Here is a 16,167-nt window from a genome sequence, read left to right as displayed (position 1 = left end):
TTAATCCTTTATCAGATGAGTCATTCATGAATACAGTCTTCCATACTGTAGGATGCCTTTTTTTTTCTGCTGGATGCTATCCTTTGCTTTACAGAAACTTTTTATTTTGATGTAGTCCCACTTGTTCATTTTTCATTTTGTTTCCCTTTCCCAAGGAGATGTCTAGGAAAAAATTGTTCATGCTTATAATCAAGAGATTTTTTCCCTATGCTTTTTTCTAAGAGTTTTATGGTTTCATGACTACATTCAGGTCTGTGATCCATTTCAAGGTTACTTTTATGTATGGACAGTAATAAATTTCTGTTTTTATAAGCCACTCAATCTATGGTATTTTGTTTTAGCAGTCCAAAAGGACTAAGACAATATTGTTTATTAATTTCCCTGTACGTGAGTTAGAGCCATTCTTTTCATCTTGACTCTTTTGGTGAACTCAAGGGATGTGTTCATCAGCATTATTGCACAAACTGCCATGTCTTTTTGTTTAATTAATTAGTTCTCTTTAGGATAATCAGATTCCGAGGTCAATATTATGAAAATTAAAGTAATCACTGAAATTAATGAGATGTATATTGATCATGTATTGTTATTCTCTAGTTAACCAATCTTTTACCATTACAAAGGAATGACTAAAAATTGTATAGACACTATTTGCAAGAAGAAAAAGATGATTAGGTTTAAAATCTTGGATTGTAGTGATAATTTTCAGGATATTTTTTAAGTCCAGATTCTCATTTTTTTGGGAAAGTTTGTTGCACGAAAAACTAAAAAGCGTTTGCACAGCAAAGGACACAATCAACAAAACAAAAAGGCAACCTACTGAAAGGGAAAAGATACTTGCAAATCATACGTCTGATGGTTAATATCCAAAATATATAAAGAGCTTACACAAATTAGTATCAAAGAAACAAAGAACCCAATTAAAAAATAGGCAGAGGACTTAAATAGACATTTCTCCAAAGGAGACATACAGATACGGCCAACAGGCCTTTGAAAAGGTGCTGAGAATCACTAATCATTAGGAAAGTGCAAATCAAAGTCACAATGAGATACAATTTCACACCTGTCAAATTGGCTATTATCAGAAGACAAAAATAACAGGAGTTGGCAAAGAGAAAAGGGAACCCTTGTGGGAATAAACAGGTGCAACCACTGTGGAAAACATGGAGGTTCCTCAAATAGTCAAAAATAGAAATGCCAGTGATCCAAAAAATTTCAGTTCTGGGTGTTTATCCCAAGAAAATGAAAATACTAATTCAAAACAATGTAAGTATCCATATGTTCATTGCAACATTATTTATTATAGCCAAGATATGGAAGCAACCTAAGTGTCCATTGATGCATGAATGGATAAAAGAGATGTGCTACATATATTTAATGGAATATTACTCAGCCATAACAAGGAATGACTTTTTGACATTCGTGAAAACATGACTGGACCTAGCAGCAACTAAGTCAGACAAAGGAAAACATACTGTGTGATTTTGCTCATATGTGGAATCTAAAAAACAAAACAAATGAGCAAACGAAACAGACTCATTGATATTGGAAACAAACCATTTGTTACCAGGGTAGGGAGACTTTGCGGGGGTAGACAAAATAGGTGATGGATACAGACTTCCAGTTTTAAAATAAATAAGTTATAGGTATGTAATGTACAGCATAGGGAATGTAGTTAATAATATTGTAGTAGCTTTGTATGATGGCAATAACTAACGTTACTTTGGGGATCATTTCATCATGTACAAAAAATACTGAATCACTATGATGTATACCTGAAACTAATAGGATATTAAATGCCAATTGTATAATTTTTTAAAAAGAATATAACTATTTTTGAAAATGCAGCCATTTATTTTCAAAATAAGCATTATGGGTTTGTGATATAATACAGATTTTTATGTTTAGCATGTTAATGTAATCTATATTAACATAATTTACATTACTGTTTTCCTATAACATGAGTAAGCACAACACAAAATAATATGTAGTCTTTGCCTAAAGGTACTTAATTTCTAAAGATATTCTCCTTGCATGAGCAGCATGTAACTTACTCTTCTTGAAGAAAAACAAAGTTACTCAGTTACTCTATGATTTTTTTATGCTTCTAATAAAACTGCTCTATCTTCAAAACCCTTCTCTGCAGAGTATTTTTGAATTTAACTTTATTCTTTGCAATAGCTTTTTATTATAGTTTATATTACATACTAGCCTTGGTGCTGAGGATACAAAGCTATAGAGTAATATCACAGACTCTTTTTTGTCTGTGTCTCTGCCAAGAAAAGAAAAACAGCATTTAATTGGTCACAAGCCTAATAAGTCAGCACAGGGTCAACAGGACATTTATTTAAAACATTTATATAATTTTTTTTTCAAATTATAAATTTAACAACAGTGCATGGTCATTGCAGAACATCAAAAAAGCCAGTTACTTCAATTAAATTGAAAAAAAAATTTACTGACTGCTTCCTACAATCTAATCATTGTGCCATGTACTTACTGTATAACATGAACATGACAGATTTTCTCCACCTTTAAGGAAAGCATACTGTTCTAGGGAGTGAATATTAAACAAATAAATACAAGAAATTTTTAAGATATAAAGCAGAAGATAAAGCCACTGTAAATCTCACCTAGCAATAATTGCTATTTTTGTACTGTACACATTTTCCACTTTAGTTACTATAGTAAGATACATACTACTAGGCTAGTGACTAATTATGTAGATACACTATAACTTATTAAATTCTTACCAAATTTTTGAGCTTTTAGATAGTTTCCATTACTTAATCAATTTTGCTTGGGTATGATCTATATGTGATAATGTATTGTACACATACAGGTAAATGACTTTGCATAAACATATAAATGCATGTACAGTAAAGATGTAGAACATTTCCACTGCCTTTAAGAGCTCTGGCTTACCTCTTTGCAGTTATTTTTCCCTGTATCATAGTGTCACCTCATCCTGCACTCACAACTGGCCCTAGGCAAAAATTGATCTACTTTCTGACACTAAAAACTTGACTTATCTTTTCTACAATATAGAAATGAAATCACACAACATTTACTCTTTTGTGTCTGTTTTCCACAGACTAACGTTTTGGAGATTATTTCATTACCTCTCTCAGTAGTTTGCTCCTATTACTGCTGAACCATGCTCCATTGCATGGCTATACCAAGGTTTGTTAATCTACCCTGTTCTTGGGGTGCATCTGAATTGTTTCCAGTTATTGCCAAATATAAATAAAGCTGACAGGCATGTTCACATCCAAGTTTTCATTTCTGTTGGATAAATACTGAGGAGTATCATTTTTGAGTTTATAGTAAGCAAATGTTTACATTTTTAAGAAATTCCAAACCTGTTTTCCAGAGTAGTTGTGTTCCATTACATTCCCGTTATCACTGTTAGGAGAATTCTTGTTCTATTCCTCACTAACATGAGGTGTGGTCAGTCTTTTATTTTTAGTCATCCCAGTGAGTATATAGAAGTATATTGTGGTTTTAAGTTGCATTTCTCTGCTGATTAATGATATTAAGTATCTTTTCACACATTTACTGGCCATTTGCATACATTTTTGTAACATCTCTGTTCAAATAGTATGCCTGTTTATTAGTTAGTTGTTTTCTTATTATTGAATTATAAGAGGTTTTCTTTTATGTCTTCTGAGAAACAATAGTGTCTCACTTCGTATAACTTGTCTTTTCATTTTCTTGGACATTTTTTTGAGTGACGTAAGTGTTTAATTTTGAAGTTCAATTTATCCAATTTTTATCCTTTTTTTTATATTTACTAAGAAATGTTTGTCTACTCTTTGTCACAAATATTTTCTCCTATGTTTTCTTTTTTTTAAAATTTATTTTTCATGTAAGTGTAGTTGACATACAATATTATATTAATTTCAGGTGTACCACACTAAAGTTGAAGATTTATATACATTGGGAAGTGACCACCAACATAAATATAGCTACCATCTATACAGTACAAAATTGTTACAAAATTGTTGCATATGTTTCCTGTGTTGTACATTGTATCCTCATTTCTTAATTTATTTTATAATTGGAAGTTTGTACCTTTTAATCCCCTTCCTCTATTTCACGCATCCTGGCAACCACCAGATTGTTCTCTGTATCTATGAGTCTGTTTCTGCTTTGTTTTTGTTTTTGTTTTTTAGATTACACATGAGTGAAATCAGAAGGCATTTGTTTTTATCTATCTAACTTATTTCACTTAGCATAATATACTCCAGGCCAACCATATTGTCACAGATGGCAAGATTTGGTTCTTTTATATGGCTGAGTAATTTATTGTTTTTGTATACCACACCTTTATCTACTTACCTACTACTGATGGACTCTTAGGTTATTACTGTATTTTGGCTGTTGTAAATAAGGGTGCATATATCTTTTTTAATTAGTATTTTTGTTTTCTTAGTATAAATACCCAGAAGTGGAATTGATGGATCATATGGTATTTCTATTTTTAATATTTTGAGGAACCCTTCGACTGTTTTCCATAGTAGCTGCACCATTTTGTATTTCCACCAGCAGTACATGAGGTTTTCCTTTTACCCACATCCTCGCCAACACTTGTTATTTCTTGTCTTTTTGATAATAGCTATTCTGATAGATGTGAGGTGGTATCTCATTGTGGTCTTGATAGGCATCTACCTGATGATTAGTTGTGTTGAGCATATTTTTATGTGTCTGTTGACCATCTGTGTCTTCATTGGAGAAATGCCTATTCAGATCCTCTGTCAACATTTTAAGTGGATTGTGTTTTTAATAGAGTTGTGTGAATCCTTTATATATTTTGGTTATTAAGCCCTTATCAGGTGCATGATTTGCAAATATCTTCTCCCATTCAGTAGGTTCCCCTTTTGTTTTGTTGATGTTTTTCTTTGTTTTGCAAAAGCTTGTTAGTTTGATGTGGTCCCATTTGTTTATTTTTGTTTTTGTTGCTCTTGCCTGAGAAGATGACAAAAGATATTACTCAGACTGATGTCCAAGAGCTTATTTCTAGGAGTTTTATGGTTTCTGATCTTACATTTAAATTTTTTTTCCAGTTTGTTTAGTTTTGATATATATAAAAGTGGTCCAGTTCCATTCCTTTGCATGCATCTGTAAAGCTTTCCCAACACATTTATTGAAGATACTGTATTTCCCCCATTGTATGTTCTTGCCCCCTTTGAATAGATAAATTGTGAGTTTATTTCTGGACTCTATTCTGTTCGATTGATCTCTGTGTCTGTTTTTGTGCCAGTACCACCCTGTTTTGATTACTGTAGCTTTGTAGTGTAGTTTTAAATCAGGGATTGTGATACCATCAGATTTGTTCTTCTTTCTCCAAATTGCCTTGACTGTTTGGGGTCTTTTGTGGTTCCATACAAATTTTAGGATATCTGTTCTAGTCGTGTGAAAATGCCATGAAAATGCCATTGGTATTGATAGGGATTGCATTGAATCTGTAGATTTCTTTGGGTAGTATGGAAATTTAACAATATTCTTCTAGTTCATCAGCACAATCTATCTTTCCATTTATTTTCCATTTATTTCATTATTAAAGAAAGCATTCTTTCTTTAAGGTTTTGGAAAAGTTTGAGGATATGTATTAATTTTTCTTTATATGTTTGTTAGAATTGACCTATGAAGCTGTCTGGCCCTGCATTTTTTTTTTGTTGGGAGTTTTTTGGTTACTGATTCAGCCTCATTCTTAGTAATGAGTCTATTCAAGATTTCCTATTTCTTCTTAATTCAGTCTTGGAAGATTGTATGTTTCTAGGAATTTATCTGTTTCTTTAAGGTTGCTCCATTTGTTGGCAGATAATGGTTCATAGTAGTCTCTTAATGGTTCTTTATATTTCTGTGGTACCAGTTAAAGTTTTCATCCCTGTTTTTATTTATTTAAGCCCTCTTTCTTTTTTTCTTGATGAGTCTGGGAGAGATTTATGAATATTGTCTGTCTTTTCAAAGAACCAGCTCTCAGTTTCATTGATCTTTCTTATTGTTTTTTAGTTTCTGTTAAATTTTTTCTGCTCTGATCTTTATTATTTTCTTCCTTGTACTAACTTTGGTCTTTGTTAATCTTTTTCTGAGTCCTTTAGGTGTAAGGTTATATTGTTTATTTCAGATTTTTTGTATTTCTTGAATTAGGTCTGTATTGCTATAATATAAAAGAGATTAAAAACAAGAAAAAACAAATCTATATTTACCCATAAAATTAACCATTCAAAGTCTCTTCTTTATTTTGTGTATATCCAGTTTTCCACTTGGTATCATTTTCCTTCATTAAAGTATTACCTTGAACATTTATAGTGCAGTGTTTTTGGTGATGATTTCTCTAACCTTTTGCTTTTCTGGAAAAGGCTTTATTTTGCAGTCATTTTTAGAAAGATATTTTGCTGTGTATAAAATTCTAGTTTGCCAGTTCTATGTTTAATTACTATAAAGATGCCTCCCTTTGCAGTTTCTGACCAGAAGTGTGACTGCATTCTTATCCTTATTCTTTATGCTTACTGTGTCTCTCCATGCCTCCACCCTAGTTACTTTTAAGTTTTCCTCTTATCACTTGCTTTCAGCTATTTGATAATGATGTGCCTTGATATCATTATCATGGCCTGGTTAGCCTTTGCTCTGATGATTTTCTTCACATTTCTTCTGCTTCAGTTCTTTTTTTAAGCCTTTATAAATCTATAGGCTTATAGTTTTCATGAAATTTAGAAACTTTTTAGACATTATTGTTTAAGTATATTTTTCTGTTCTCCCTCATTTCTCTTCTCCTATCCCGAGAGTGTACTTACACATATGTTAAACTGCTTGATGTCAACCCACAGGTCTGTTCATTTTTCTTTTCTTTTTTTTTTGTCTTTAATTTTAGATTTTTTCCTGTGTCTTAAAGTTTATTAACATTTGTTTTCTCCAATTCAATACAGTGTATTTTTCATCTGAGACATTTCAGACTTCATTAATTGATGTTTAATTTGGGACTTTTTTTAAATATCCCATTTATTTCCATATTATGCTTCCTTCTCTACCTTTTGAACATTTAGACTATATTTTAATAACTATTTTATGCCGATATCCTTTTATTTCTGTCATCTATTATTTTTCTGAATCTTTTTCTATTCATTCATTTTCTCCTAGTTATGGGCCGTATTTTCCTGGTTCTTTTTAACCCTGAAAAATTTTTCTTGGATGGCTGACATTGTGAATTTTACATTGTTTGAATTTGTGTTTTTTGGAATCACACACACACACATACACACACTCTTCTTACTTAAAAGCAGTGTGATCTTTTCCAGGTTTGCTATGAAGCTTAGACTGGCCTGGTTAGCCTTTGCTCTCATGGTAATATTGCTGCACTACAGGGGCAGTATGCCTAAGGACTCTGTTGGGTGCCACATTTCTTAGGAAGTCTTTCTATTTTGCCTGGTGAGGATAAAAAGTATTTGGGGTTCTGTGTGAGGCTATGGTTTTTCCCCCTGATCCTTTCCAGTGACTCTTTCCCCAGCCTCAGAATCTCCTCACATACATGTGTTAATCACTTAAGACTTGAGGGCACTACATTTCAGATCCCTGGGTCTCTTCTCGCTGTGTTCCCTGCCTCATGAATTATAGCTACTTTAATATCCTCAATCTCAGCTCCATCCTTAACTCAAGGATCCACCAGGTTCTGTTGTCGTTTTCCCTTCATTATGTTACATCCTGGATAGTGTCTTGAGGCGGCAAACTTGGACAATCTTAATTATTCCTTTGTTTCCTTTTCTGTGGATTCACTATACTCAGAAACCTGATGTTTAATTATGAAAATCCTCATTTTACTTATTGTATATGATTTTCCAGTTACTGATGAAGGGATTATAAATATATCTGTCACTCAATCATGATCAAAATAAAAGCCTCTTATCCTTACATTTTACCGATATTTCCACTGGATCCAGAGTTTTAGGGTACCTTTTTGTATTTCCTTTAGCAATTTGTATGTATTATTTCTTTGCCTCCTTGATTATTATAGTCTCTGAGGAGAAGTCTGAAATTATTCTCCTAATTTTTCCCCTTTATCTAGTGTTTTTTTCCCATCGTAATTTTGAAAAGATTTTCTCTTTACATTTCACTGGTTATTCAGAAATTTGAATTTGCTCTGACTTGTTATATTCTGAGTGTTTATGCATGTTTGCATAATTTTCATTTTATTGGGGTTCATTGAGATACTTCTGTGCATATATTGGTTTTATCCAAGTTTGGAGAATTTCAAGCATTATTTTGTAAATATTTACCTCCTCCTCTCAGGAAGTGCTGTTACACAAATATTAGGCTCCTTGATATTATCCAAAAAGTACTGAGTCTCTCTCTTTTTTCTTTTCCAGTTGCAGTTCATATACTTTTCATGATTTCATGTTATTGGTCTTTTCCCCTGTACTGTCTAATCTGTTATTAATCCCATTTAGAGGATTTTTCTATTTCAGATATTGTATGCTTTATCTTTAGAAGTCCGATTTATTTCTGTATCTATTTCTTCTAATCTCTTCTTATGTCCATGTACTGTTTTAAAGTGACTTGTCTATTAATTCCATCATCTCTGATTTTTTAAGGTCTGTGTCTAATGACTGATTTTTCTCTTGGTTATTTGGTGCATATATCTTATATCTAGTAATTGTTGATTGGATACTACCTAGTCTGGATTTTATATGAGTGTCTGGATTTTGTTATCTCCTTCAAAAAGTGTTACACCTTGTTCTTGAATGAATTTTTTTTGTAAATATGGTTGATATTCTATAGTCTTATTTGTTAACATTGTTAATAGAGGTTTAGCTTTTCTTCTTTTTTCGTAATATCTACTGAATGCTTGGGTGTTCAGTAATGATGCTTCTCTGACTGGTTACAAATTGAATATCTCCGAGCACTGTGTGAGCTCTGGAAATTATTTGGCATACAGATCTTCATTCCTCTCTGCTTGTTCTCAGAGTTTAACATTACAGTATTCAGCAGCAGACTCACTGTGCATGTTTTATAAACTTCTTTCTCACTGGTGTTTAGTCTTGCAAATGCCATCTAGCTTGCCTTCCTCAGTATCTAATAATTAGATAATTAACTCTCCAACAGTAAGACCTCTGAGTTGTGCTTGAGATTTCTTTTGCTGCATAATATTCCAGAAAGTGCCCTCAGGCAGAAGGTGGTGATTTTAGGGCTTATCTCATTTGCTTCTATTTACACAAAGATCATGGTCATGCATTGCTATTGTCTGATATATAAAAAGAGTTCTGTTATATATCTTTACAGTTTTCATTTCTTGTTTTATATGTGTCTGTCCAGTTCTTTAGGGAAAGAGGGTAACCTTAGTCTCATGAGTTTTTTATTCTTACTATCTAGTTCTTTAATTTGTTTCATATTTCATATTAGTTACATCTGAAATTTATTTTGTTATGGCATTAGATGAATATCTAATTTTGTTTTTCATCATAGTTAAAAGGCTTTTTACACATTTACATCATTGTCTATACTGTTGCAGAGAATATCCTTGTGTAGAAGACTTCTAAATTCCCTTTTTTTCAAAGGAGATTTCTAAAAGATTAACTACTATACTTTAAAAATTATCATGATACCTATTGCCAACTGTTCTGTGAAAAGTTTCTGTTTATATAACAGCCATTAGTGCCTAATGATAGTCGTCTCACCTTACTTTCGCTGACAATGCAATATATCTTGAGATGCCATGTTGTCATATGCTTTAATTGTTTGTATGCCTCCTATTTTAATTGTGTCCTTTCCCCTGTTTTTCTTTTTGTTTTAATCTTTTTACTTTTCATATGATTTCTTTATAGAGTAATGATATGAACCTTAACACATTTGTTGTAAAATATCCAACTTTATTTATATTTTTGCTATTGGATATAGTTAATTCTACAAGTTTCTCCTTTTATGATTTATTCTATAGGCATACATTGTTTTATTGTGCTTCACTTTTTGAGCTTCACAGATACTGCATTTTTTACATATTGAAGGCTTATGGCAGCCCAGTATTGAGCAAGTCTGTTGGCACCATTTTTTTAAATAGCATTTGCTCACCTTATGTCTCTGTGTCATATTTTGGTGATTCTCAACAATATTTAAAACTTTTTCATTATCACTGTGTTTGTGATGGTGATCTGTGATCAGGGGTCACAACTTGCTGAAAGCTCAGATGATGGTTGACATTTTTAGTAATAAAATATTTTTTAGTATATTATATTTTTTTAGACATAATACTGTAGCATACTTAATTAGATTACAGAATAGCATAAACATGACTTTTATATGCACTGGGAAAGGAAAAAATTCATTTGACTCACTTTATTGTAACATTTGCTTTATTGTGGTCATCCAGAACTGAAACTGCAATATATCCAAATTCTGTCTGTGATTCCTTTCTGGTTGGAAATCCTTCGTCATCCTGAGATCAAATAGTTATTGATTCCTATTTTCTAGCTTTTGAAAAAATAAGTTTCATATTTTATGTTTGAAATTTAATCTGAAATTTATTTTGTTACAGTGTCAGATGAAAATGGAATTTAATTTTTCTCCAAAGTAAAGCAAATACTGTGGCACCATTTATTAAGTGTTTTTTTCCCCATGTATTTTGTCATCAACTTTATCATCTATTAAAATCTTATTAAATAACTTGTTTCTGGCTGACTGACATCACTGATTTTTCTTTTTAATTGGTGTGCATTCTGTACATGATTTTCAACATTATGGTGTCTCTCAAAGTCTTAAGGCAGAAGTTTTCTTATTATTGTGTCTTCAGCTGCTCACAACAGTTGGAATACATAGGTGCTCAGTGGCACTTTATGTGTCATTCACCTGACTGTAGTCTCAGATCTTTTTAATTGTTTCTCTAATCACTGTCAGAGTTCTTCTTAAAATTATGCTGACTTTTTAAACCCCAATCTTTTGACATTCTGTATTTATAGGATAAATCTCAAACCTATATCATGTCAGTCAAGGTCCTAAAAAATCTGGCCCCACCTTTTTTTTTTTTTGCTGAAATTCTGTCATTGCCCTGTGTATTATTCTTCAGCTACACGTGTTCCTTGTGTGTTTCCTCACCATTGCTTTTTTCTCTATAAAATAAATTCTTTCTACAAACATTTATTAATTGTCTGCTGTGTGCAGTTAATATACTAGGCTGTTATATTAGAAACATAAAGATGGCTAAAACTTGCATATCAGTCTTTTGTAGGCTTCCCTCATATCCTCCACTTGTGAAAAATCCTACTCTTCAAAAACCTAAGTGAGGTAGTACCTTATCTGTGAATTCTACTCAGATCATTCCAATAAAGATTAATCACCCTGTGCCCCCAAAGCATTTTTAATATCAGAATTACAAAATTTATCACAGCCCTCTTGTTTTTTAATCTATTCATGTATCTCCTTCCTTGGGAGATTATTGTCAGGGATTATGTCTTAATCATCATTGTATGCCTCTTTTCTTATTTCTGGTGCCCTACACAGTGACTTTAATAAAAGAGTTGATGCCAAATAAATGGAAAGATGGTTAAAAGCCAAGGTAGAAACAGAAAGAATATCTAGAGAGTTGGGTTGGAAATCAGGAGAGAGTTGTATTACCAAAACCAAGGGAGGTTTTCAAGAAGAATGGAGTGATGGGCAGTGCTCCAAGCCCCAGAACAGGAAGAAAGAGTATAGACTGTAAATAGATCATTGGATTTGGCAAGTAAGAGGTTCTTGGTTATCATAACAAGAATAAGTTCCATTAAGCAACAAGGGTAGACATCAGAGGCCAGCAGATTGAGAAATAAATAGAATTCTTCTTGTTAAATATCTTTTTTTTTTAGCTGATATTTTCACAGAAATTGGCTGGAAGACAAATTGAAAATATATGATCTAAATAAAATCTAGAAGCCTGCATTTATTATATTGATTTAGGGAAGATCTATATTTTTTGTATACCAGTTTTCAAGTTTTCATCCCATTGGAAGACTACCATAAACCTACATAGAAGTCACAGGGATTCTTTCATCAAAGTTAGTGATATTTTGTGTAAAACATGGCAGAAATTACTTTGTCCCAGAAATTTTTCAGAATAGTTTTACTAATGATCCATCATGCTTCTTTCTATTTACTGTACTTGTTTGAATGGTAATGCATTAATAATATATATATGACAATGTAAAATGAATGAATTTTGGGAAGTATCTCTGAATAATTGTATATATTGGTTTGACTTTTGGATACTGTATGTGATCATTTGTAAGACACGTTTAACATTTCTGTAGTCAGAATGCCTTTTTGATGTGTCATAATTTCATTTGGCAACATTTTCTTTTTCTTTCTTGGTGTTAATAAAAAAGGATGATGCAGTTGCAGCCAATAGCATTTTAGATTTGGTAAAATAGGACAATGTAATAGAGAGTACTAACACCTAGAGACTATCTGTCAGATATTTTAATTTTGCTATAACTGATGTTGAACCACCCTTGTTTTGGAAATAGTTACATGATATTACCCCCTTCTCTTTATTATGACAAGGGGTTATGCATGAAGTTTATCTTAAAATAACGATAGACTCTTAAGTAAAGGTATAGTGGGAAAAAGGAAGAAGGAATCTGTAAGGAACCTTTTTTATGTTACCTAAGTTGTGATTTGGTGTGTAAGGAAGAAATCTTAGTTAACTGTAATTCTTACAGTTTATAGAAGGACTCAGTGTCAGTCCATGTGAAGGTTAGTTAATTTCTGATCTTATAGTTAAAGATACATATACTGATTAGTTCATTTCTTTCATCACAGACATATATATTGAGTACCTACCATGATACATGGCAGTGTACTCAGCACTGTCAACAATACTTTACTGTTCCTGAAAGATTTCTTAAGACATTGAAAGGGTACAACAGACGTCAATAGTCAATTCACAGTGCCAGAAACCTATTCCTACCTCATCTACCTTGTTGAACTGAGAGATGAGTTGGGGTTTCTTAACTAAAGAGGCTGGCCTACATGGAGAGCGGGGTGCTTGGGTACAGGGAGCACCCTGTAAAAACTTGCCAACTGCTGAATGGTGTATTAGAGGACTAACAGGAAATGTGCAGGCTTACAGTATTAAGTGATTATATGAGGAAAAGTTGGTGCTGGAATTTATTATTGAAAGAGAAGGAATATACAATGAGAACACAGTAAAGGGAATAAGGGGAGCTTCTCAGTCCATCTTGGACATTACTAAAATGAATTAAATCCTTATAGTTTCTTACTGTAGAAAACATAGATTCAAACTTTGAAAACATTTCTAGAAATACCAATTATGGAATACAAGTTCACATAAGTCAGTTGCAGTGAATTATCAGTCCTTTCTTTAAATCAAATGTAAATGAAGTAATTAAGTAGAAGTATTACCTCTGCTGTGTTCATTTATTTTAATAATGTCTCAATACCTAATCCATGAAAGAGCAAAGCAACAGTATAGTGAGGGGGAAAAGCAATCTGAGGATGCATACTTCTTTCCTCTGCTAACTGAAGGTTAAATGGGTAGCAAGCAGAATGCCTTAAACAAGATTGGGATATTGATTAAAACGCTGATTTAACAGCTCGCAGTCTCCCCTTGGAAACCTGGAAAAGATAAGCCAGCTGCTGTCTAAGAGTGCTCAGTGTCCACTGAGAGTATACTATCTATCATCACAATATGGTGATGAGAGGTGTTTTATGTTTGTGTTAATTTCCCCCACTAAATCAGTAATTATTACAATCCTGTCCCTGCTGTTTACCCTGCAGCTGTTTTTCCATTTGTCGAGAGAGCGGGTGTTCTCTGAGGACCGCACACGTTTCTATGGTGCAGAAATTGTCTCTGCCTTGGACTATCTACATTCTGGAAAGATTGTGTACCGCGATCTCAAGGTAAAAAAAGGAGTATCAAAATTTTTTTTTGCAGGGACTAGAGGGACAAACACAAAGTAATTACAAAGTTACAGTTTGGAGAAAGCAGATTTAGCTGGGAAAGAAAGCACCCTGTTTAAGAATGTAGTTCACTGCATTTGACAGAAAATTTCATTCACTGATATATAAGTAGTCCTTTAGGCCCAAGTTTTTGATGAGCAAAATTACTTATGCTTGACTGTTTTGAACAGTCTACCAATCCTATTCCATTTTTCTGTAAAAGTTAGAAATAATGTTAAACATCTGATTAAAAGTTAAGTAACTTTTCAAGTGAATTTTAAAATAAATTTCATTATGTTCTAACATCATTTGATGTATTATGAAGAAACTTTAATAATAAGTAAGATTATTTGTTGGGAGGGAAAGACTTGTTTTGGTTTTGGTAGGTTTAAATACCTGAAGCATTTTAATAGAGCCTTTTAAAAATGTGTTTAGTTTCAATTTTAAAAAGTACTGTATTGTTTTATGGGCAATAGTGACTTGACTTCTTTAAACTCCTTTCTGATGAGACCCTCAGAATGGTCAGGGTTGGCAAACTTTACATAAAGGCCAGATAGTATTTTCGGCTTTGCTGCCCATAGAGTGTCTGTCACCTTCTCCACTCGGCCAGTGTAGGGTGGAAACAGCCCCAGGAAACTCATAAATGAGTCTGTCTGGCTGTGTTCCAGTAAAATTTATTTACAAAAAGGGGGACCACACTACATTTCACCCACAGGCCATAGTTTGTTGACCTCTGGAGTATCTCATAAAAGGTAGTAGGAATTTTCATGACACTGTTCTGAATTAGATACACACTAAGGAAATTTGTACCCATGACTCATTTGAAACAAATTGTAAATGTGACAATCTTCCTTTTCTTTCAAGTAAATCATATACTAATTTTTTAAATTAAAATTTGCACAGGATTGCTTCTTTATCAAGTACTAGTTCATTTAAACTATGATTTGTAGAAATCGAAGTTACATGAGTCTTATGAAATTCTGTTTGTATGAAATGAGGAATTTATCTACGTATTATGGCATGTGCAAGAAATCACAGTTTAGCCCCTCCCATCTCACTCCTTTCTAAACACCTGTGATTTCTTAAGTGACCTAATTATTTAAGCTGTTTTCTAGGTTATTTCACGATGTTCCTATCATGTGCCTTTATGTTATGAATGACCCTAAGGAGTAACTGTCTCAGAAAGTTTCATTTACACAAGGACAATGAAATATAGTACGTATGTTCACATAACATAACTGAAAAAAAGCTTTTAAAAAGGTATAAAATGCTGTAGTTAGGAAAAATGAACTATGTAACAAACATCTTGATCAGAAATGACCAGCTGTCTGATTGCTGAATGGAACAAAGGTGAATATAAATCAGCAGGTAATGGTGTTTATCCTGAAACTTTTTATAACCAGGAATGTAACAGAATTCAGCATCCCTGTATCTTGATGTCTGTATGGCCAAATAATCCTATAATGTTTCAATATCTTGAAACTAGATTTTTTTTTAATAAGTTAGTTATATGGCATGAAAGAACTTACAAATTGAGTTTTTTGGCATTTCCAAATTTACTTAGAGATAGTTAGCTGTTCTCTGCCTGTGTCTACTCTCCAGCCACTTTGTATTTTGTGATTCCTATTTGTAGGGAGAAAGGGGGGAATTTCCTGAATTTAAGGAAATGAAAATCATTTTGAAGTACTGAGTAACATACTCAAAATTCTTGAAGCTGAAGGTAGAATTATTAGCCTAGAGAAACAAAGGAAAGAATGCACATTGGATTATCAGCATTGATTAAGAAATATAATTGAGATAGTCTAGGTCAGTATTCTCCATTAAATGAACGAACATATTGGTGTACTGACATTCATTTAACATGAGTTTTATTGTCCCATCCTTTCTGATGATGGAATTAGACTAAATTTATTAAACTGCAATATAAAGTTCCTGCTTAATACCAGCCATGTAGTCACCATATGCAGATCACTAAATATACTAGACAATTAAGTGGTGTCTTTAAGGTTTTTAAAAATAGAGCATTAACTTAAAGGTCTAAGTAAATACATAGCATAGGACAGAAATAATATGAATGTACTCCAAAAGAATACACATAATGTAAAAAGCCAAGCATTCAAAACGTACACAAGTGTTATTTGTATCATAGTGCACAGGGTTATGCATAATTGAATGATCATAAAATAGGGCTTACAGGTGAGGTCATTGAAGCCGAGAATAGAAGTCTAGTAAGTGATTTATTCAAAG

At 32.7% G+C, this 16,167-nt stretch overlaps 1 protein-coding gene across 5 annotated transcripts in view; it reads left to right on the top strand.

Moving 5' to 3' along the window:
* Window positions 1–16,167, top strand: part of AKT3 (AKT serine/threonine kinase 3) — a 345,951-nt gene that overhangs the window by 252,354 nt on the left and 77,430 nt on the right. For all 5 annotated transcript variants that reach the window (XM_073216708.1, XM_073216709.1, XM_037013668.2 and 2 more), the window contains one exon: window positions 13,759–13,881. In XM_073216708.1, coding sequence (XP_073072809.1) covers window positions 13,759–13,881 — 123 coding nt within the window. The remainder of the gene's footprint in view (window positions 1–13,758; window positions 13,882–16,167) is intronic.

This window comes from Manis javanica, chromosome 11, assembly GCF_040802235.1.
Source record: "Manis javanica isolate MJ-LG chromosome 11, MJ_LKY, whole genome shotgun sequence".
NCBI lineage: Eukaryota > Metazoa > Chordata > Mammalia > Pholidota > Manidae > Manis > Manis javanica.
This window is presented reverse-complemented; position numbering and strand designations above follow the sequence as displayed.